Here is a 25,487-nt window from a genome sequence, read left to right as displayed (position 1 = left end):
TGTTTTGTAATTGGTAGATGGAAAAAAAGAAAGAAAAAACCAAACTTCTGTTAACATCCCATGTTGTATAGTGAAGGTTAGTATGCATTCTCAAAAAGTATTGAGAATAGTAAAAGCCTATTGGAATATTCCACTACTGCACATGAAGTACAAGAGAAGTTTTATCAAACTTACATTGACAAGGCTCTAATGGACTGGCCCAACTGTTTTCAAAGGCACCCCCTAGCTAAGCACACACAATTTGATCGCTGAAAAGTGGACCACTGACTGGTAAACATTTTGGCCACAGCAATTAATTCATGAAGATTGTTTACCAAAAGAAATGGGATTTGTGATTTGTATCAAGGGAGAAAGTACCTGCAACAGGCAGATTATGGAACTTTAAAGTATTGAAACATTGAAGATGAAAAAATATGGCAATTAACTTGATTGGGAATTATAGATGTGTGTATACATGTGTATATATATGAATTCGCCTGTGCATACATATAAATACACATGCATATGTGCACACACGTACACGTCTACATGTACGTGTCTACATGCATGCACGTGAACATGTATGTCATATATACATGTACATATACATGTGTATACACGCATAGCAAAAGAAGAGAATAGACTATCTAAGAGTAAGCACAATAGCTATGGACCTTGGTCAAATCACTTAATCTCTCTTACCCTCAGTTTCCTCATACAAACTGAGGAGAATGCATTACATGAACTCTAAAGTGTATTATAGCTCTAACAATTCACGATTCTAATCGAAAGAGACCTTAGGTTTACAAGAGCCAGCAAAGCAGATCACAAAATAACTCTGAATAAGTAATGCAGTCATTTTTTTAAAGTAGTAAGAATGATATTATTAAGGCTGTCTCCTGTCTCCAACTATTACTGTTATTTGGCAAAGCATTACTAAATACAGGAGAACTTTGAAATAAGGTGATGACATAGTCCTGAATGGTGAGTCAGCCAGTGCCAACTCACGAATGGTTTGTTATATTCACCTGGTTCCAGACTCCATATCAGGCTTCACACCCTATCAAACTGTCTACCACAGCCATCTTCCTGTCAGTCACTTTTTACATGATATACATTTTCACCCTTCCAAACCCTTCCTAACGGTGCAGTAATCAAATGAGTACTACAAATAGTCATGTAAAGTCATGTCAGTTGATTCCCCTATGGCTCTGTTGCCCGTCACTTTGACTTTCCAAGTGAAATGCCCTTATATATGCTACCTCCCCCTACTAGACTATGAACAATTTGAGTGAAATACTGTCTTGAGTTGGTATTAATATCTCCAGTGCTTGTCATAATTTTTTTGATTCTCTGATTCATTCTGTGAGAACATGGAGTAACTCTAGAGAACAAAAATTATAAAATAATATAACGTTTGGGGGAGAGAGGGAAGAAATAAAAAGGGAAAGAGAAAATAATGATAACTTTATTATATATTTAAAAGGAATAGCAAATTGTACATATTAGATTTGCAATTTCATGTGCAATCATCTTTTTATTATACTCTGTTATGAAAATGCTTATTTTATTCCACAAATTTAAAATATTTTTTCAAAAAAAGAAATAATATTAAAAAAAATTTATATAATGGAGATTATCTAGTGTACCAAAAACTTCTCCTGCAAAATCATTATGAATTAATGTAGGAGTAAAAACTGCTGTAGGAGACATAATTATATGAAAGTTTGTGGTACCAGTACCTAACACAAAGCCTTGAACATATTAGGTACTGAAGAAATGTTTAATTGAAGAATTAATGGATGAATGTAAGGGAAAAGACAGGAATAAAATACTCTGTGTTTTATCCAAACAAGACCACTTGCTGTTCCCTTAATTTAACATGTCATCTTTCTCTTCTGAGCAAATGCAGAAGCCATTCTCAATTCCTAGAATGTGTACCTTCCTTAACTCTTCCTTTCAGGATCCTTATTTTCATTCAAGGCTCAGCTCACTGAACCCCACAGTTGTTAGGGCTCTCTCCTTCCTCAAATAACCTTGTATTTACTTAAATGTGTACACATTTTATTCTCTAAGATAAATAAACAGAGGGAAAGTTGAAGAAAGAGTACCAAATAAGGGAACCAACACTGAAGATTATTCAGCTTGAAGCAGTATTTGAATATCCTTTTCATTTACTGTAGTTATTGTGCCTGGCAGAAGTAGGTGTTTAATAAAGTGCTGTTGATTGACAGATATATTGTTCTCCTGGTTCTTCTTACCCAATTCTGCGTCAGTTCATACAATATTTCTATGTTTCTCTGAATTTCCCATTATCTTTTCTTATGATGCAATTAATAATATGAAAGTCATTTTTTCAGCCAATCCTCAATCAAAGGCCACTTAATTTATTTCCAAGTTTTTGCTCCCGCAAAAGCATTGCTATGAATGCATTGTATACATAGACCCATCCTTTTTGCTTTGTTTTGTTTTTCTTTAACTGCTGTTTCAGAGTGACAGAATGATAGAGTCCTCCTTGGTCAGGGATTCTTGCCCTGGTACGCCTCTGCAGGCGGGGCGAGGTGTTTAACCTGAGATGTCCCTCAGCTCCTAGAGTCTGAGCCATAATGCTGCTGAGGTTTGCTTTTGGTCTTCCTCCTCACCAGGAACCATGCTTCACTCCAGACATCTGTTTGGATGGGTGCTTCATAGAATTTTTCCATCTGATTGCTTTCGCAAGACGTATAAAGAGGAAGCAGAGCTAAGATGACAGAGGAGCAGGAAGCAATGCAGGTAAGCTCCCCTTTGCGTGCCTTGGTATAGGTGTTGGAACTGCCCTTGCTCTAGTCCACAGCCTCTTCCTGGGTGCAGCTAAGTGGCAAAGCAGATAAGGTGCCAGCCTGGAGGTAGGAAGACCTGAGTTCAAATCTGGTCCCAGATACTTCCTAGCTGCATGACCCTGGGCAAGTCATTTAACCTCTGTCTCAGTTTTCACAGCTGTAAAATGGGGATAATGGTAATATTTATCACCTAGGGTTGTTGTGAGGATCAAGTGAGATCTTAATTTTAAAGTACTCAAAACAGTACACAACATAAATGCTTACTATTATTATTGTTATTCCACAGTAAGTGGAATCCCGGTGGATACTTGTATTGTGGATACTTGATAAATGTCTGTTGAATTGCACGGATAATTTGGTATGCGTTTGGGGGTGGGGAATAGGTGGGGACCTACACAAAGAGGCAAAGATATCCCCATATATAGTACATAAATACAAGGATTAATGTCATTTGCCATCCATATTTAAAAATATTAAGCTTCTCTTGCTCTTGGAGTTGCAAAAGAGTTCATATAAATCTGCTTATCCATGCAAGAGACAAAAAATAAGCGCTAGTTAAATAATTAATCATCGTAATACATTTTTCAAATAGAATATGAGATCTGAATAAGTACATAATAATGGGTTCAATTAGTAGCTGTGTAATATAAACAACGAGCTCTTAACAATGCTATTAATTATGACAAATTATACTTGTCTCTTCTTTCACTTTCTGCCCATGTACTGAAATTGTAGTGCTTTCTCCATTCTGACCCTTTTTAATCTGACATAAATGATATTTTCAGTGTTTGGTATACAATTCAGTATCTTGTTGATCCTCACTCAACATTAAGATTAAAATGTATTGAAATTCCTTATTACATTGGCAGATGACAAGTTTTTAGCATAAAAATGCCATCCGTGTAGTATTGCAGCTTAAAAATGCTAACATTAAGCATGTGTGTATTATATTTTTAATGGAAAAGTATTTTACAATAATCTTTATTACACTTTGGTACACATGGCATATAGGTTTGCCAACTGTGTTTATTAATAGCTAAGAACATTCTGGTTAGGTCTGCATAAGTAATACCATTCTGTTCATGTCTGTTCAGACGACAGCTTAAAAGGGCAGTTGCCATGAGACTTTAAACCTACTCTGCTCTCTTCTAGAAAATGAATTGTGTATTTTCTATAAATACTATTTTATGCAGATAGTCAAATCTTTGGAATCCACTATTATCTAAAATCATCTGTGCCACTATGGGTCTGGGAATGACACCTGTTTTTTGCAGAGTTTCATCTGCCACATTTTACAAATGAAGCGTTTAAATGCTGCCTTAATTGCATTCAGAAAAAAAAAATCAGTATAATTTGGTGGTTTGAGTTTTTCTTTGTTTTCATCTAAATGTTGCCAAACCAATAGGATTGAAGGGTTTTTTTTTCAACCAATAGTGCTGGCTCAGTGCAGAAGTGGCTTTTTCAAACCTATTTGACACTTAATTCATTGGCTGGCTTATTATTTGCCATGTTTGCAATCTCCCTGGCTCAGCTGATCTATATGTCAAATCACATTAAGTCAAATAAATAAGTATTTATGAAACATCTACTATGTATAAGGCACTGTGCTAAGAACTGGAGATACAAAAATAGCCCCCCCCCCAAAAAAAAACCCAAAGGAGTCCCTGCCCTCAAGGGCTTCATTGTTTAATGGGGGAGACAATATGAAAATGATCATATACAAACAAGATATATAAAGGATAAATTAGAGATAACCTCTTAAAGGGAAGACACTAAGGTTAAGCAGGGCTAGGAAAGTCTTTCAGAAGCTGAGACTTTAGCTTGTCAATGATAAGCAAATCTATATATCTAACCCTAATATCTATTTGAACTTGAGTCTTTAAACACCTCCCTGCTAGACATTACCAACTGTATGTCCCATTGACATCTCATACTCAACTTGTCTAAACTAGCACTCATCATATTCTCCCCCTACCCAAGTCCATCCTTCTTTCCACCTTCCCAATTTCTCTTGATCATAACATCACCCTTCTAGCCCTTGGGATCATGAATGACATTTTCCTGTCTTTCAGTTCCGATAGTCTTGGCCAACCCTACCTTCATATTTCTCACAACACTTACCTTCCATTTATGTAGTCTATATAATATTTTAATCTATCTCCCAATTTCCATTCTCTCTTTCTCTAATCTAACACACAGCTGTCAAATTTATATTACTAAAATATAAATTGACCATTACCACCCCTCCCCTTGCCACATACACACTAAAAAAAATCTCTAATGGCTTTTATTACTTCTTAGTTAAAATATGACTTCTTCAGTCTGACATTTAAAGCCTTTTAGAATTGGTGGCTCAGTGTATAGACTGCCAGGCCCAGAGTCAGGAAGATTCATTTCCCTGAGTTCAAATCCAGCCTCAGATACTTACTAACTATATGACCATGGGCAAATCATTTAACCCTGTTTGCCTTGGTTTCCTCATAAAATGAACTAGAGAAGGAAATGGCAAAACTACTCCAGTATCATTGTCAAGACAACCCCAAATAGAGTCACAAAGAGTTGGACACGATTGAGCAACAAGAATTTTTACTTCCACCTATCTTTCCATTCTTATTTCATTCTTTCCCCTCATGTGTACAATACAACTCATTCAGTTGTATTGGCCTATTACCTCATACAAGTCATTCCATTTCCTAACTCCAGGTTTTGTATGAATCACACTCCCTTTTCACCGATAATTGATAAAATCCCCTAACTTCATTCTATGTAGGTTCAGGAACCAGAACATTCACAAGTTCTTGCTGATGCCTCTGGGGCCTTTGTTAATTCTGCCAGTTATTTTGTTTACTTTATCTATATTTTATATTTACTTATGTGCATACAGAGTATACCCTGGAGAATGTAAGCTTCTTGTGGCCAGGGACTTTTTTCCTGGTAGTCTTTAGGTCAACTCACCTAACATAGTACCTGACCCATTGTAAGCCCTTAATAAATGTGGTTGAATTGAACAGAATACAAGCAATCCACTCATTTGCACATCTTTCCCTTAATGTATTTTCTTATGTGATCCAACAAAATAAGTATTTACTAAGATCATATAATATTCCCTCCCAAAAAAAGGACAAAGAGTAAAACAAGAGAAGAATATGAGAACATTTTTGCCTTTAAGCAGCATATAATTTTGTTGGGGAGAAAAGAACATGAATAATTTAGGGAATGATACAAACACCTGAAGCACTGTACAAATGCCTGAAACACCACGAATAAAATGTATGATATTGCGATTGTAAGAGTTACAAAGTGTCAGTCTATGACTTCTTCATGCAGTTTGCATTCTTTCTTTAGCTAATACAGAAGCATTCTCTTTGACCTTAAGTTATCCAGCTAGAGCTCCATCAACCATATTTTAGGAATCAGGGTAAATTAAATTTAGTCTGGGGAAAACTGAAATGGCAGAGAATCAATCATTTCTTGCATAACTATCTTTATATTTTTGACTCATCATAATGTGTATGACATCAAATATTTTTAAAAATTCATTTTCAAACTTCCAGGATCTGAGAGGTGTGGGTAAAATACCAACTGTTGATTGAAGTGGCAGTGTTTAAAATTTGAAGAAATATCAGCTTCTTCAGTTAAATTTGATTTAATTTGATTTTTCTTAATAGATGTTTGTCTAGACTTTGGGCAATCTATTTCACACATCATAGCTTGGATTTCGTATTAGCTTTTTAAATTTTTGTAAATAAATTATTTACTTTCTATTAAACCTCAAGTTGCCAAATGAAATATTAAGGTACCAGTGTTTAATTGCATCTCTCACTACAAGCTTCATTACCATGATGGAAACATAACAATATGCAGATACTCCTTCCTCTCCCCAGTAACTAATCTGAAGAAGGAAAACGTTTCACCAAAAAAAAGGGTTTTTTTTTTTGTTGTTGTTGTTGTTTTAGAATCAATCATATTGAAATGAGACCACATCAAGGAGGTAAAAATTATTTCTTCTCTTTTTAATTGTAGAAGATTAGTTAATAAACTTAAAGTGATATCCCAGCTAAATCACAACTAATTTATTTCTACTTTATCTACAATTCATGTGAGGCCTAAAAATAAACTACTAATTAGAATCAGATCTTCTTTTTCTTAAAAGCAACTCGTTTACTTATGAGGGCAAATAAAAATCATATTAAAAAGCCCATGGACAATCATAGAAATATGAAGAGCTTAATGAGAATTCAAGGTATTTTCAAAGGAAAGAACATTTTTATCCAAACAAATGTAAACTATGTCAGTAACTCTAAGAGATTATTAGATCAGGCAGATTGGGCAGCTAGGTGATACAGTGGACAGAAGAATGGACTTGGGGTCAGGAAGACCTGAGTTTGAAACTTGCCTCAGAAACTTGATGGCTGGGTAAATCACTCAAATTCTCTTAACTTTAGTTTATTCATCTGTAAAATGGGGATAATAATAGCATTCATCTCAGGATTGTTGTAAGGATTTAATGAGATCATATATATATATATATATATATATACACACACACACACACACACACACACACACACACACACACATATATGTATATACATATGTGAGTGTATAATGTATATAAAGAGCTTTATAAACTTTAAAGTGCTCCATAAATGTTAGCTGGTAATAATATTCTGTGTATTATTATAATGAAGCTTGGCTGCTAAATGAAAGCAATAAATAGTGCTTATAAAAACACAAAGTTGTTCTGTATTTTAACACAGAATATAATGAAATGAATTTGAGAGATGAAGAATGAGTTCCAGTGCAATGTATTAACAGGTATTGTTGCTGTTATTTTTAATATAGTATAAGCAACATCAATATTTTATATATGTGTGTGTATATACGTATGTATAAGTCATAATTTAAGAAAAAATACCAAGAACCAGATCCTTGACACTTTTTTTTTGCTTTTTTTGGTGAGGCAATAGGGGTCATGTGACTTGCCCAGGGTCACACAGCTAGTGTCAAGTGGCTGAGGGAGGATTTGAACTCAGATCCTCCTGACTCCAAAGCCAGAGCTCTATCCACTGTGCCACCTAGCTGCTCCAGAGCCTTGACACTTTTACAGGAATTAAAGGATGTTATGTCTATATTTCTTCTATAAATTTCTTTTTAAAAAGATCACTATCTATGTTTCGCATGACTACATGTTGATAACCTTTATCAAATTGCTAACCTTCTCAATGAAGGGGTAGGAAAGAATATGAAAATCAAAATTGTAAAAAAAAATGAAGGTTAAAAACTTTTTACATGTAATTGGGAAAAAATAAAATAATTTTAAAAAATTAAAGGATCATTATCAGTGTTGGACTTTTTTTGTTACTACTTTTCCTTTCCTTAGAGTACTTGTGCTTCTTTACATCATCCATTTCACTGAGCTTCCCTTCCAGTTGCTCATTTGCCTAGTTTTGTCATCTCTGAGTCTGCTCCCAAAGCAAGCGTCTGAAACAAAAAATCTCATAAAAATATTAGAGCTGGAAGGACCTTTAGAGGCCATCTGCTCTACAACTTACCCCATTTTACAGATGAGGAAACTGAAGCCCAATGAGAAGTGATTCGCTCGAAGTCACAGAGGTAGTAAATGAGAGTTAGGTTTTAAACCAGCATTCTCTGACTCAAAATCTAGTGCTCTTTCCATAGTGTCATGATGAGCTTTGTTTTAACATTTGTTCCTAGGGTGTTCTCCTTCTCTTCCTGCACATATATTTGGCTAGCACAAGAAAAAGTAACCTCAAACTTTTTTTTTTAAGGATTTTGCCATCCTTCTGTACCCTTCATCTCAAAAGGCTAAGCATATAGCAAATGCTAAATAAGGTTCAAAATCATAACATCTTCAAACGGCAAGGGACCTTACTTTGAGACCATCCAGTTAACCCTCTTGTAATACAGATGAGGAAAGGATTAACCCAAGGTCATACATGTAGTAGCTGAATCAGGATTAGAATTCAGGTCTCTTGCATCTTATTTCTATTACACCAAGATGCCTACATTTGATTGATGGCTATGTTCAATGGAATCTGCAAGGCAACATGGTATAATGGACATTCTGTCTCCTGATTCTGAGATTCTATCTCCTGAAAGCTTTTTACATTGACTGTTCTATATCCCTGGAATGCTCTGCCTCCTTACCTCTGTCTACTGGCTTTCTTCAAGAATCAGGTGAAATATCGTCTTCTGCAAGATTTTCCTATTGCTAGCTCCTTCCCTCTGGTATCATCTCTCTCTCTCTCTCTCTCTCTCTCTCTCTCTCTCTCTCTCTCTCTCTCTCTCTCTCTCCATATATATATATATATATAATATATATATATATATATATATATAATATACACACACACACATATGTATATATACATATATATGTATATATGTATATATACATATATATACATGCATATATTTATACATACACAAACCTATTTAAATGTACACTTACATATAACTGTACACACACACACACATACACACACACAGTGTTCAAAAATCTCAGTGCAGTTTAAAGCTATTAAAGCTTAAAATTATACTAAGACTTTTTGGGCATCATACAGAGTATGTATGTGGTTGTTTGCATGTTGTTTCCCTCATTATAACAAAACTCCTTGAGGGCATGGGCAGTTTTTCCTTCTTTCTTTGTATCTCTAGTCTTTAGCATAGTGACTTAAAAAGTAAATACTTCATAAACCTTTGTTGATTTATTGATTAAATCCTATGGCCTCCAAAACTTCAGTTTAATTTCTGGTTCTGCCACTTTATGAGCTGCTTAATTTTGGACAAAATCTTTTTTGGGGCTCCTGTTTCTTCATCAATAAAAGGAAACACTGGACTAGGGAGAAGAGGGAGGGAATAAGCATTTATTAAGTACTTACTATGTTCCAGACACTTTGTTAAGCACTTTACAAATACTATCTCATTTGACCCTCATGACAACCACAAGCGCAATGATCTCCTAAGTAGGGCTAAGAAGGCTCCATGAGAAGTCACAGTATAACTTTCCAGGAACTGTGGTCTGACCCCAGAGGTCCTGTGGTCAACCAATCAAGACAATTCACATATACCCTTAGTACTATAGTCAGTCTTTAGGCTTTTCTCTAAACTACTCCCCTTCTGAGACTAGTATCTGCCCTGAGGGCTTTTATAACTTTAACTGCTAACCCTAGCAGCTGCATAGATGTCACTAGGAAAATCCCTCCATTATCTCACACCAGCCATATAATTTTATGGCTGTGGGTGCCCCTCAGCAGGTGAGATCTGCATTTGAAGGTAGTGATTAGTAAGAGCCTCCCTCCCTTTTCAGTTTGTTGGGGGCAGGGAGGGAGAAGTTACTCACTGGGGAAAAGTAGACATAGATTGTGATCTTCATCAAAGATTACATTGTATTTTCTCCCCCCCCAAAAAAAAAAACACACCTCTTCCAGATGAAAGCAGAAGGAGGCAGTAGGGGGAAGGACTAGAAAGAAGAAGGGAATAAGTTATAAGTACCTACATGTATTTGTGTGTGTGTGTGTGTATACATATATATACACACACATATATACACATATATATATGTATACACACATAAATGTGTGCATTTGTTAATAGATATAGATAGATAGATAGATAGATAGATAGATAGATAGATAGATAGATAGATAGATGGATGGATAGCTTCATTTGATATCATAATAACCACAAGGGCAGTATTCTCCTAAGTAGGAGCTAAGGTCCCATGAGAACCCATAGTATGACTCCACAAGGATTGTGGTCTGACCTCATAGGTTCAGATGATACTTCTTACTTCAGGCACCATTTGGTCTTGTCCTGGCTCTGTACGATTTGATATTCTCCCACTAATTTCAATTTTACTCCTTCTGAACAGAGTTCAAAGATTATTACAGTTAAAAGTGAACTTAGAAACCATCTAAACATAGAACACTGACTTTTCAAATAGGAATGAATGAATGAAAAAGCATTTATTAGGAAAAAAACTAGAAGTAATTTAATCCAGCATTTTAATTTCACATATTTAAAAACTGAGGCCCAGAAAGATTATAGTCCTTGTCCAAAGTCATATAAGCTCATTAATGGTAAAATTGGAAAGAGAATCCAGGTATTCTAACTTCTCAGATATCAAAGTATATAACAAAGTATCAATCATTAAACAATTTTTATACTGGTTAAAAATAGCAAAAGTAATTAGTGTAACCAATTAGATATATAACATACAGAAGCAAATTTATTTTATATCCTAATATTTGATAAACACAAAGACTCCAGCCACTGGAATAAAGACTAACAAAACTGTTAAAAAATTGGACAGCAGTATAGAAGAAATTAAATTTAAACTAACACTTCACTCCCTATGCAGCTCAATATTAATCCACTATTGCCCTTATATTCCATAGTGCCCATATGGTTGGGATAGCTGTCATCCTTTTGATTCCTAGTGTGATAACCTTGTTAGTCTATTTTTTTTTGAGTACCACTGAATTGAAGAGCTTTCTCTCTTCTAAATAGAAGGGAAGGGGTGATTTAATTACTGCTACATGTGCTGAAGGAATCATAGCTATACCCCCACGAATAAGGAGTAGAAGGTAATTATAGAGCTCTGTACAAATTACAGACATCAGCTGACTGGGTGATGACAAAGGGCCCCTAGACTATCAGGGGTCGAAGCTGTAACAACCTCTTGTAGACATAGATGTCTCCAGAATCCTGCCTTAGAATTAATGCTCAAGACCTAAAGCTCCAACCTTCTAAGTTAAGGTTGATCCTTCCAGTCAATTCTTCATTATTTGCAGATAAGTAATCACTCTCTCTTCCAGCTCACCTGTGCCTCAGGTTTCCAAAAGAACAGTTAAGCCAACAGGAGGACAGGATTTACCAAAAGGGGATCAGGATATGAGAGGAAGGGTCAGACATTTGTGCAAGGGGAAGAAGGGGGATGCATATATGAATTTAAATGTGTCTCTGACTACATTCTGAAGCCCAATGATCATTATTGGGAATAGCTGATATTTTATATTATCTATTTCTCTCCAATTTCATGCACAGACAGATAAGTATTTGGTCACAATCTACATTTCCAATTAGAAGTAGAGCTCTCAGATAACAGAGTCATTGAGATATTAATCAAATAATTAGATAGTGTTGAATTCATTGAATCAATTACTCACAGATAGCTATTGATTTCCTACTATGTGCTCCTTACTGAGTTAGGCACTGTATGGGATATGATTATAAGGGATGATTTTTGTCCCAAAGAGGTTTTCAATCTAGTTGAAAATATTTAAAAATAGCATGTGAGATAGAAAGCTAAAATTTGCATCCATCATTTGGAAAGTCCCTATTAAGGCAACAATAGAAGGACTTAATACATGCTGTAAGCTTTATCTGGCCATTGCAAGATAGAAGATGGTATCTGGCCTTCCCATAACTTTGATAATAATATTAAGAGCAGTTAGTCTCTCTTTAACCACTCCCAAGAGATGAACCATGGAGGAAAAATCCGCATTTCTTTCCTCACTCAGGATATTGGCACTGAGTATTGGCTGAATCAAGTTCTCAGTGTGTGTACTTCTTAACATTTACTGCAGGTTTTCATTTTCCAGTTCTTATTAATCTTCTACCTTTTGCCCTAGCCCTTCTTTCATCTCTCCCCCCCCCTTTTGGGACCATTTTTCTGTTTTACATTCAGTGTGTCAGACACTGCTTGTTCAAAGATTTATGCCCAGTGTTCTGAGTTCCACAGATGACAGACCTGACAGAAATCTTTTAAAAATAATATTGGTTTGTGATCTGAAGTGAAGGCAGAGTGTGATGACCCAGATGGAAAACAAAATTCATTTCCAAACTGAATCCAAACAAAACAGTTGATAATTTCCAGCAGTTAACAAACTATGGAAGAGACTGGGGAGTGATTGATTATGACTGTAGAAGTTTTTCAGGGCACTCTATATAAGTTAGAAAAAGGGGTGGGAGAAGATATAAAGAAAACCTACAGTTGTTAAGGGCTAGGGACCAAAAACCTAGGAAGAAGAGCTCCCCTCAACCATCCCCCCAAAAGGGGTGATTATAAAAGCAAAGGTTTTTAAGGAAGAGAAACTAAGTGATTGCCCTCATCATCAGCTGGACTTCCCTGGGAAATTGGTACTGGGGCAGCAAAGAACAGTGGATAGAGTACTGGTCTTAGAGTAAGAAGACCAGGATTTAAATCCTAACTGAGGCAATTGACTAGGTCACTAATTAAGTTGCTTAATTTTTCTGAGCCTTCATCCACATCTGTAAAATGGAGATAATAACTTCCCCTTGTTCCCTTTCAGAATTGCTTAGAAAGTGGTACTTTTTTGTTGCTTGGTTTTTTTGCTAGGCAATGGGGTTAAGTGATTTGCCTAGGTTCACACAACTAGTAAGTGTTATGAGGTCAGATTTGAACTCAGGTCCTCCTGAATCCAGGGCCAGTGCTCTATCCACTGTGCCACCTAGCTGCCCCCTAGAAGGTAGTACTTCTACTAGTTAACATTGTTGTTTAGTCATGTGTTATTCTTTGTGACCTCATTTGGGGTTTTCTTGGCAGAGTGACTGGAGAAGTTTTCCATTTCCTTCTCCAGATTCTTTTACAGATGAGTAACTGAGGCAAACAGAGTGAAGTGGCTTGGCCAGGGTTACACGGTTAGTAAGTGTCTGGATTTGAACATAGGAAGATAAGTCTTCTTGACTCCAGGTCAAACTCTCTATTCACTGTACCATGTACCTGCCCAGTTAAGATTAGATGGTTCCATAACTGAGGGCAAATAATTTATGTGTCTGTATGTCTAAAATAGAAACATCTTTCTAACACGAATCTAGAGGTGAGTTTAATAAACAGATTCAGTTTGGTGGAATTCCTCAACAAAACTGATTTCCAAGTACTAATAAGAGATATTCAAGGCAAAGAAAAATGTGATGAAAACTGAATTCAACCCTTAATGAAAGAATGACTGCCCAATTATTAACTTCTTCCAATGTGAAAAGTACTATGCTAACAGAAAGGCAAGGCAGCCTCTGCTCCCTAGCAGCTCACATTTTAATAGAGGGAGACAAAATAATGGGAAATTCCAGCTGCGTGTCAGAAGGACAGGTCCTGAGTTCCTCAGGGTTCAGCAGAAAAGCAGAGAGAAATGAATTGTTTTTCATATTCTTTCCATTGACAAAATGATATTGGTTTCAGGTGTTGAGCCACTTGACAACGCCAACAACTGTAGTGCTGAGGACTTTCCACTCCTTCAATAGCCTTGGCTGTTGAGGAGATGGGGCAGTAGCATTTGTAGAAACCTTCACGAGGTTGAATCTCCACAGTGGTAGTTTCACTGACAATGGTCAGGGAGCTATAGCCAGGAGCAACGATGATACTCTGAAGGCAGCTACTACTATGGCAGGGACTCTTGGGTTCAGGGTCCTGTGCTATCTCCAGCCTTTGAATAGATCATAGGCGCAGCTAGGTGACACTGGTTAGAATACTGATCTTGGAATCAGGAAGACACTCCCTTAGGAGTTCAAATCCAGCCTTAGACATTTACTAGCTGTGTGACCCTGGGCAAGTCATTTAACCCTTGTTGGCCTCAGTTCCTCATCTATAAAATGAGGTGGAGAAGGAAATGGCAAACCACTCCAGCATTTTTACCAAGAAAACTCCAAAATGTGATGACATAGTCAGACCCAACTGAAATGAATGACCAACAATAGGGAATAAAGGCTGAAAATTTATAACAACATAGATTTAGAGTCGTAAGTTCAACAACCTCATTTGACAGGTGAGGCCTAGAAGGATTAAATAATTTGCCCAGGGTCATGACACTAATGACAGTCCAAACCAGGGTTCTAACCCTAGGCCCATTTGACTTTGTGCTCTGTCTGCTACATCATGATGCCTCAATTCATGTTTCATTCTCTTCATATAGCGTATTAAGAAACTACTTAGAGTTTTTGAAACTATACTAATGCCTCCATCCTGTGGTGAAGACATTCAAGTATTTTTCCTCCTTTTTCCCCTTTCCCTCAGGACTCCAAGTTTTCCTCAGTGAATGAGGAAGAAACACTATGGCTTTCATATCTCCTTTTCTCCCTGACTTTTTCTCTCATCTGCCCCTTAATTAACCTGAACTTAGTTAATATGCTTGGGGCCTCTGAAAAGAACTTGAACATGAAGGTAAATGAGTTTCAGGTAAGATGGAAAGCTAGAAAGAGAAGCTGAAAATCAAGTATTCAGTCCTGTAAGTCCCCAGGCTCTCAGGATGTGAAAAGAATTAGCAAGGCTTGAAAAGTTGGAGGTACCCGAGTCTGTGGAGGCTCGAGATGATTTTCATTATAATGCCAAGCTTTTAAATATCTAATTGAGTTTCTAGAAATTGGAGTTAATTTTTGAAATTACTCATAGAATATTTTTTTAAATTAGGGACATCTTTGCAAGTTCCTGTCTCTGTATAGGAAGACTTTGGGGAGCAATGGGGAGATAATGACAGCTACAGGTTCGATACTGAAGCAGTGGTTTAAATCATTCCCCAATGGCATGACAAAGTTAATCCACTGCCCTATGTGTCCAATGTCACTCCATAACCAGTTCTGAGAAAAATCTGTCTCAGAGTTAAAAACAAACCAAAACAACAAGAAAAAAGGCCAGCACACTATTCTAATTTAGTATGATTCTTTCTAACCAAACAAATAAAAATGCATATTCGACATACGAATTATAAAGCTGATGCTACACATTCCTATGTTCTCTTTTCAAGGATCAATGGCTCAAAGAAAGACTTGCTGAATATCAATTACCATATGGCCATCACAAACTTAGTGTCTTCTTCTCTATCAATCCATCAATAACATTTATTAAATATGCCAGGCACTGTGCTAAGCTCTAGAGCCTCAACACCCTTACTAGATGGCCTGTCATGCTCTGCCTAAATATCTTCTCTCCAGGCTATCCCACATCCTTCAATCACTTCTTTACTTCCCCATCCATTCACTGTGCTGGGATCTTTTATCAAGCAAATTTTATTACTATTTTTCTAATATAACATAAATTTCTTTCTTTATCCTTCCCCCTTCCCTCCTCCCAGAGAACTATCTTTATAAAAGAGTTCTTAATTTGGGGTCCATGGGCCTCTAAAGAGTCCATGGATAGAGTCAGGGGTCCTTGAATTTGTATGGGAAAAATTAAATCTTTATTTCAATATAATTGATTTTTGCTGTAACCCTATGTATTTAATTTTATTCATTTAAAATATTATTTTGAGAAAGGCTTCATTAGACTGCCAAAAGATCCATTACAAAAAAGGGTTAAAAGCCTGTCTTTTAACAAAGGGTTTTTTTTTAAGGAAAAAGAAGAGAACCTCAGTACAATGATCAATACATTGAAAAACAATCTGCAAACCTTCGCAATACTCCCCACACATGGATGCAAAGGGATAGAGAAAATATCTCCTTCCAATCTCTTCATTGAGGCCAATCTTATCATTTACACTATTGCAACATTCATTGTTTATTGTTTGGTATTCTTAGTGATATTGTTGTATTGAGTATGTGTATTGTTTTCTTGACACTGCTTGTTTTACTTTGCAGCAGGTCCAAGTCTCTCTTACAGCACAATCCCACTATATTCATGAACCACATTTTGTTTGCCATGCTCCATATCACAGGATCTTAAATTTTAGAACTAGAATCTTAGAAGCCATCTCATATGTACACTCCTTTCCCCAGCATCTTCATTTTACAGATAAGGAAACAGGTTGAGAAAGACTAAGCATCTTCTTGCCCAAGATAATGTAGGTAGTAAATGGCTGAGTCAGGATTTGAACCCAGGTCAGCTTAACTTCAGTTTATCGCTCTTTCCATGGCACATTGCTGCCTCACCTGGATACCTTCCCTTTGATATGCTCCATTTTAACAGTGTCTTTCCTACAATATGGCTCCCAAAACTAATCTCCACGTTCTAGAGCTAGACTGACCTGGACAGAATACACCAATACTATCATCTCTTTTTTTTTTTTCTTGACACTAAGTCTTTCTTAATTCAGGCAGGGTTGCATTAGCCTTTTTGGATGCCATGTCATACTGTTAATATGGTAATGATTGAACTTTTACTCCACTAAATGTCACAGATCTTTTTTCATGAAACTTATCTACTCATATCATTTTTTTGTGGGTGGTATTGTTGGTTCTCTTTTTTGAATTACATCATAAAGCTTTCCATTTATGACAATTAAATCCATGAATTGATCATTAATTCACGGAGTTATGAAATGAGGCAGGCCTGCCTGGTTCTTTGGGTACTCACTGGGACAGACCACAATGGCAGCAGAAAGTGAGTCTTCAATAACAGTTTAATAAGGCACAGGGGGTGCTGGGACAAAAAGCACAAAAAATATAGAATTTGGGCACAAAATGGAGGCGTTATAGAGGTAGATGTATGGGGACAAAGACAGAGTGGTGGAGGAGGGCAGATAGTGTGGGGAATAGGGTGAAGAGGGGGAGAGGAACAGAAAGTAACTCACATAACAATGGGTGCACTCAGCAACATGGACCCAGATGGAGATGACATAAGATTGTTCGGGGGGCAGGAATTCAAGGTCTCATTTTTATAGGGTTATTGTGGGGAACAGCCTAACTCTTATCCATGCCACCTTAGGGTTAGTTCATTAACATATCCAAATCATCTTAAAGTTGACAGTAAAAAAATTAGGTTAACGTATGTACGTCTTCTCAAAGTGATCAGCAACACTGAGTGTTCTGCTGGTCCTACTGTGGATGTCTAGAACTTATCTGAGATTTACCTACCATAGGGTCAAAAGGCCCTAATAGCAAGGCCTAGATGTCTTTCTCTCATTTAGCACATATTCTTAGGATTTGAATTTTGGTTAATATAAGATACAGTTTGCAAATTATGCTCCTTTGGTCTTTGGGACATTCTGTCATGACTTCCAGGTTCTCCTTTGCAATCTTACTTTCTGCTATCATAACTTTGTACTGACTACTTATAAACTTACTAGACTAGACTAGACTAGGAGGAGAGGAGGGTGGTCAGGCAGACCAGAAGAAGATAGAATTTTAACAAAATTCATATGTTTATATTTGACCCATTGCTCTGGTCTGTCCAGATCTTGGGTCCTGACTCCCTTATCCAGCGTGTTAATTATCCATCCTAGTTCTGTGACTTTGGAATATTTCAGAAATGTAATTGATGCCTTCATACAAGTCACTGATAAAATGTTAAATAGCACAGAGACAGAAGCAGATCCCTTAGGTACTCTACTACAGCCTTCTATTCTATTTGGTATGGTTAGTCAATGACCACTCTTTGGGTCAGCTCAGTCAACCATCTAGCCATATCTCCATTTTTCCATAAGGGTATTCTGAGAGATTGTGAAATGCTTTGCTGAAATCGAGGTATCAATACATCAATTCACAAGGCTACTGTGAATATCAAATAAAGTCATGTGTTTGTATGTGTATGTGTGTGTGTGTGTATGTGTGTGTGTTTATACACATACAGAGTGGATATGTTCCTTGATGACTATCAAGCCCTATATTGTGGTATTTTAATAGTTATTTTACTAATATGTAAAATGTGATTATGCATATATATATATGTATATACATTGTATTTAATATACATACGATATATGAATATATGCAATTTGAAAAAAAAACTTCCAAAGAACATATATTTGCACTACCTACCTCACAAGGTTGTTGTGAGGAAAATGCTTTATAAACAAACATCAAAGCTCTAAACCAATGTGAGTTATTTTTAAACATTATTAATTAGTTGCATGTTCTTATGCAAATTGCTTCATCCTTCCAGTCTCAATTTCTTTATTTGTAAAATAAGAGTATTAAACAAGATAATCTTTAAGTTATACTTTACTTCTACCATTTTCTGATTTCTATGAAATATTATTTCTCTGACAGATAAACACTTACGAATAGCAATTTAATCTTAATGCCCAACAAAGCCATTAATATTTTTTATAACTTCTGTATAGCCATTGAAGATTTGTATGCTTTTAATGCCCTACTCACTTTTTTTAGGCAATTGGGGTTAAGTGACTTGCCCAAGGTCAAACAGCTAGTAAGTTTCAAATGTTTGGTCTGAGGCTGGATTATGAACACAGGTCCTCCTGACAATGGGGATGGTGATTTATCTACTGTACCACCTAACTGCCCCCATTTTTTTTAACTTTTGTGAAGGAAGTCACAAGGATAACACTGAGGTAGGAAAGAATAATGATTCCTCATTATTGGAACTCCTCAATGGAAACAATAGCCAGAAGAAAAGAGCTGGGAGGTTAGAATGAGATGAACTCAATATATATTCTCTTCTTACCTTGTTGGCATGAAGTTGGACAGTGAGTCCATTCACTAAAAGGTGTCACAACACAGTCTCTTTTGCATGGGAGGAGACAAGGACGCACTGTTTCAGGTCGGGTGGAGTCTGGGCATCTGGGGATATTAAAAGAACAAATTAATGACTACTAAAGGAAATAGTTAACATAGGATAGAATTATCTAGTGCAGAGATGTCAAACACATTGCTCACAGGAGCATGAGGCCCACAAAATTCCTGAGTATGGCTTGAACAAAAATAAAATGTAATTGAGAAATGCTTAACAAAATAATTAAATTAAGCAAATTAACAAATCAACAAAATAATTAAATTAAAATGCAATGAAACAGATAAAATTTGTTTGTATTTTTCTAAGTCAATTAGCAGCCCTTGGGGATCCTTACCTATGGCTTAAGTAAATCCCATTTCTATTTGAGTTTGACATCACTAATCTAGTCCAATGTTTTTGTTTTATAGACAAAGAAACTAAGAACTAAAGAGATTACATGAGTTGGTCTAGGTCATACAAATTGTCCTCATGTTAAAAGTTAAATTAAAAATTATTTTAAAAAATAGACAAGTAAAAGTTAAATTTAAAATGGTTTAAAAATAGAAAAGTATCAAACAAGCCTCTGAGCACTATAATTAAATATCTCAATAAATTCCAAAGTAAGAAATTAACAAAGAAACTTAAGGAAAAAAGGGGGAAAAAAAAGATTGACCCAAGGATTGTAATGTTGATAACCAAAAAAAGGCTGATCAACAAAGCTAGACATACTGACCAGGAATTACAATATAGGTTTTGTTTATGTACAAGTATGTGTTTAGAATGGTTATTAATGTGTGTTAAAAAAAAGTATGAAGAGTATTCAAAAACAAGTGTTCTAGAGAAAATGAATATGCATTTATACAAAAGTGTCTAAAACAGCAGTCTACTGGATACATTGCTATACAGTATAAATTTTCAGGCTAATTGTCTCTAGATCAATGGCATTTATTACCCCAAGGAAAACTCCATCAGGTTGTCTAAGTTTATCAATAAGATTAATCGCTTCCTGTATTAATAGGCTTAGAAACAAAATGGCTGAGAATTACTTGAAAGATCTGAATGCATTTGAAATGGAAGTTAAAAATGTATATTCAAGACTACTTAAAGAACTGGTAGGTATTATTTTAGAGTGACTATGACTAGAGATCACATGGTGGGAAAATGGATAGTGCCAGTGCATTGCATTTTGTTAAAAATGAACCATAACAACTCATTCATCAGAGTACCTTCCAAAATTAAAAGGGAACTCAGAGGTCATATCCTCCAATTCACATATAAGTAGTCATTTCTATTCAATTTGATTTAAAAGACATTTAGCAAGTGCTTCTTATGTGGTAAGGCAACTTTCTAGGCAATAGGAATAGAAAGATGGAAACAAAATGGTCTTGTCCTCAAGGAGCTTATGGTCTAATAGAGAGAAACAACATATAATCAAAATTAATCAAACAACTAAAAGAAGCATTTATTAAAACTGTGCAAGGTACTAGGGATATAACAAAATCAAAGTATCTGCCCTCAATGAATTCTTATCTACAGAGATTCGGAAAAGTTGCCTATAAACAAATGAATGCATGGCAATTTTTTTTTTTAGGGGAGACTGAAGAGAATATGAGCAGATAGTAGGAATTAAGAGAGTTGGAAGGTAATACTTGAGCAGAGGTGTGTAGGAAAATAGGGATTCTAAACTCACCCATTTTCTAAACTTCATGTTTTTATTAAAGGCATCATCTTTCTAGCACTCAGTTTCTAAATCACAGAGTCATTCTTAACTCCTCATCATTCCTCACTCCACGCATTTAATCAAGTGAAGTTGTATTCATTTTACTTCTACAACATATCTTGCACCTAATTATCTGGCCATCACCCTAGTTTAAGTCCTCATTACCTCTCACCTGGACTTGTGTAACAACCTAATTGACCTTATCTGTCTCCAATCTCTTTTCTCTCTAATCCATTCCCAACATAGTAGTCAAAGTGATGTGTTCATATCATCACCTTCTCAATAGATTTCAGTAGGGCAGCTAGATGGGGCAGTGGATAGAATGTCATGCCTAGAGTTGAGAAGATTTATCCCCTGGATTCAAATCTGGTCCCAGATATGTACTAGCTGTGGGACCTGGGCAAGTTATTGTCACCTGTTTGCCTCAGTTTTCTTATCTGTAAAATGACCTGGAGAAAAATAGCAAACTACTCCAGTATCTTTGCCAAGAAAACCCCAAATGGGGTCATGAGAGTCAGACATGATTGAAAAACAACTGAAAACTTACAGTATATAGTATTTCCATAATGTATTTTAAAATAAAACACTGGATCAGTGTTTCACCATCTGAAAACACTTGAATAACAACAACAACAAATGATGAGCAAAAGGCCCCAATACAGCTACAAATAGCTGGAACCATACAAACCTAATTCAGCAATAACAATATTATCATCACTATACAAAAGCTTTTAACAATCTATATAATTATGTGTTCTCTTGTTAATATTAATTAAAGGGACATTATGAAATGTAGTATAATATAATATCATTCTTACTACGTTGGTTTATAATTTTATTATTTTGTGAGTGGCTCTCCAATTAGACTATAACCTCTTTGTGAACACAACCTTTCTCTTTTATATTTATATCTCTCCACAGTGTCCAGTACACTTAATGACTGCTTATTAACTAGTCATAGTTAATATTTTCCTTTTGTTATTAGAGTTAATAATTTTCCCCTCTTGTTATTAACTACAGTTGTAGTTAACCTCCCCCACTTTTTTTTTTAAATGACTGTCTACTAGGTAGATCAATGTAATAAATGTAATATTGGAGAGACCAGCATCTTCATGAGAATAATAATACTATTTAATCATCAAAAGTGACAAGCTCCAAGGAAATAAAATTAAGGGTTAGCAGAAGGGCAATGCATATAGGGCCTAAGTGGGCTTCACTATGTTGATTTGTACTCTGGAAGCAGTCTAAAAGATATTTTCAGGAAATGTATGATCGGAAAGGGAAAGGAGCCAGTCACATTGTAAGAGTAGGGGATGACAGATGGACAGTCTAAGCACTATACTGGTAACCACATAACATGTGGTTACCTAGAAGAGGGCCTCATGTGTATTGAATAGCTGCTTTATGGGAAATGTATAAGGAATGAAAAGAATCTCATGGCATGAGAAGGCTTGGATAAGTTCTGATCTGTTCCACTGAAATCAGTACTCACATTACTAAGATCATAGGTATAGCAAAATACAGAAGTATAATATTTAAGCTTTGGATATTGAAATGCCTTTTGTATTCTATTGAAGAGAGCAGGAAAGACAGAAAATATTCATTTAATAGTCTGAAGTCTAGTAACAAGTAGACAGGTATTATTTTAACATTTTTTCCTCTTTACCCAAGTATGTAGCTGAAAATGAAAGAAGCATGGTTTGCATCACGCCCATTTCCCCATTTGTAAATTGTATGGTACACAAATGCTTCATAGTGACAGCAATGGGATAAGGAAAGTTCTACAAGTATTCAGGTTTTGATAACTGTCTCCAGCATACCTCAACCTGACTCTCCTGTCATTGATTAATTGGCATACAAAAGTGGATCCATCACCTTCTCTGCCAAAATCTGTCATTACTGTTAACTTTTCTGTTGGTGGTATCATGATTTTGAGGCTAAAAATCTCAAAAGTAAATTTTGATATTTTCTTCCTGTCTTTTTCCTTCTTGCCTTCTCTGTCCTTTCTTCTGCTACTTCCAATAATTTGCTTATTGTTCCTACTGCCCCAAAGTCTCTCACACCTGCCAGATGTGCCTTTTTTTTCCTCAATACTATTGTCCCTACCCTAGTTCAGTCAGTAGATATAGTGTGCCAAGTGCTGGGGATACACATATGGAAAAGAAAGACAGCCCCAGCCTTCCGGAAGTTTACAATTCGGTGGAGAAAGTGGATACTTAAAAGGGTGCAGAAAAAGGAAAGAGTGGGGTGTGAAGGGACCCAATGCAGGGGCAGGAACAAATCCAGTCAACATGAGTATAGCTGGTGAGCAATGAAAAGATGGCTGGCCTGGGAGCCCTCTTTAAACTGAGGCTTTGGGAGGAATCCTTTTCCTTACTCTCTAAACCTCCTGTCAGAGGGGCAGAGGGCACTGAGGGCACTACTGAGGTGTGAGTATCCCGGGTGATACAGTCTTTCAGGAGGATGAGCATCCAGATGATGGAATATCCTGAGAGCAAGATGGAGTCCTGCCCAAGGAATGCAGCTGGTGGGAAAAGGTCTTATATTGTCAATTGTCCACTCAAAACCTTTCAGTAACTCTTCAGGAGCATTATCAGCTCTCCACAATATGGATCCAGATGTCCTTTCTACCTTGATTTTATTCTCCTTTCTTTCACTGTGCTCCAGGCAATCTGGAGTTAATTCATCCCTGCCCAAATAGACTTCCTTATTTCTAGAACTTTCATCATGTCATTTTCTATGCTTAAAATGCATGCGCCTTTTCTGTCTACCAACATCTAACAACCGAAATTCTACCAATTATTCAAGGCTCATCTGAAACACTTAACTCAAAACACATTACAGAAAATCCTTCCCTAAAATCTGTCAAAAATATTTATTAAGTGCCTGCTATGTGCCAGACACCATGATAAGATTCAGAGATACAAGAAGAGGCAAAAGACAGTCTCTGCCCTTTATGAGTTCCAACCTAATGGAAGAGACAACAAGCAACAGCCATGTACGAACAAGCTATATTTTGGATAGATAAGGAATAATTGATAGTAGGAAGGTACTTGAATTAATAGAAGGTAAGAAATGCTTCCCATAGAAAAATGAGAATTTAGTTGGGTACAGATGAGGAGGAAGAAGATGGTAAGCCTGGGGAAGAGCAAGAGAAAATGCCCAGAACCAAGAGAGGAAGTATCTTATTCATGAAACAGCAAGAAAGACAGTAACATCAGATCAAAGAGTACATGGTGGGGAATAAAGTACAAGAAGAGTAGAAAGGTAGGAAGGGCTGGGTTATGGAGGGATTTGAACACAAAACAGAGGATTTTATATTGGATCATGTAGGTAATGGGGAGCCAATGGAATTTACTGAATGGGATTGCGGGAGAGGGGTGGAATGGCACGGTCAGAACTGCACATTAGGAAATCACTTTGGCAGTTGAATGGAGGGTGGATTGAAGTGAGGAGAGACTTGAGACACCAGAAACCTATTTCAATAGTCCAGGCTTGAGATGATGAGGGTGTGCACCAACTTGTGACAGTATCAGAGAAGAGAAGGGGGAGCATTTGAGAGATATTGCAAAGGTGAATTGAACAGGTCTTTGCAACAGATTGGATATGAGAGGTAAGAGATGGCATTTAGGGATTGGGAGGATGGTGTTACCCTCAGCAATCAGGAACTTATGAAGGGGAGTGGGTTTAATGAGAAGTAACGAATTATGTTTTTGACACATTGCATTAAGATATGTGCTATATGTCCTATTTGAGATGTCTGAAAATCGGTTGGAGATGTGAGATTGGAGGTCAGCAGAGAGTTTAAGGCAGGACAGGTGGATTTGGGAATCATCATCATAGAGATTGCAAACAACCATGAGATATTTTGTGATCACCAAGTGAAGTAGTTTAGAGGGAAAGAGAAGAGGGCCCTGGACAGAAGAACCCTTTGGGACATTACAATTAAAGGGTAAGATCTGGAGGAGAATTTAGCAAAGAAGACCAAGAAAAAGTGCTCAGATAGGTAGGAGGAATATCAGGAGAGAGTAGTGCTCCAAAAACCTCATGAAGAGAGTATCAAGGACAAGAGGGTAATCAACGGTGTTAAAGGCTTCAAAGAAGTTAAAAAGAATGAAGATTTAGAAAATCCCATTTGATGTGGCAGTTATGAGAGCATTAGTAACTTTAGAGAGACTGATAGAGTGCTTAGGACATAGCCAGTGCTTAATATGTTTTGAATGAAGTGGTAGATGAATAAATGAGTAGTGTTGAGCATACCTGAAGCCTGAAAATAAAGATCTTCATGAGAATGGTTATGTGATTTCTCCATCGTCTTCAAAATTAGGCTGATTACTCAGTGCACAGACAAATGTAATGATTCAGTCCTTTACTTTTTGTTAGTAAATCTATTTGCAACCCCTGACTCTTGCTAGCATTGTATACTGTACACTTTAATTCACACAGGGCTCAGGATTAGTGGTCCACTAAGTAGATGAAAATGATTTCACTCTGATAAATCTTACTTCTAGACTGGCACTGAAAATATCTACATCCATATCCT

General features: G+C 36.4%; 1 protein-coding gene across 1 annotated transcript in view; it reads right to left on the bottom strand.

The window, feature by feature from the left end:
- The window catches only part of THSD7B (thrombospondin type 1 domain containing 7B), a 1,079,744-nt gene that overhangs the window by 471,716 nt on the left and 582,541 nt on the right, over positions 1-25,487 (bottom strand). The window contains 1 exon segment of the mRNA XM_021009415.2: positions 19,177-19,292. Within this exon segment, the coding sequence (XP_020865074.1) occupies positions 19,177-19,292 (116 nt within the window).

Source organism: Phascolarctos cinereus, unplaced genomic scaffold (genome assembly GCF_003287225.1).
Source record: "Phascolarctos cinereus isolate Bilbo 61053 unplaced genomic scaffold, phaCin_HiC Scaffold_726;HRSCAF=1367, whole genome shotgun sequence".
Classification (NCBI taxonomy): Eukaryota; Metazoa; Chordata; class Mammalia; order Diprotodontia; family Phascolarctidae; genus Phascolarctos; species Phascolarctos cinereus.
Note: the sequence above shows the minus strand (reverse complement) of the source record. Positions and strands in the feature narration are given on the sequence as shown.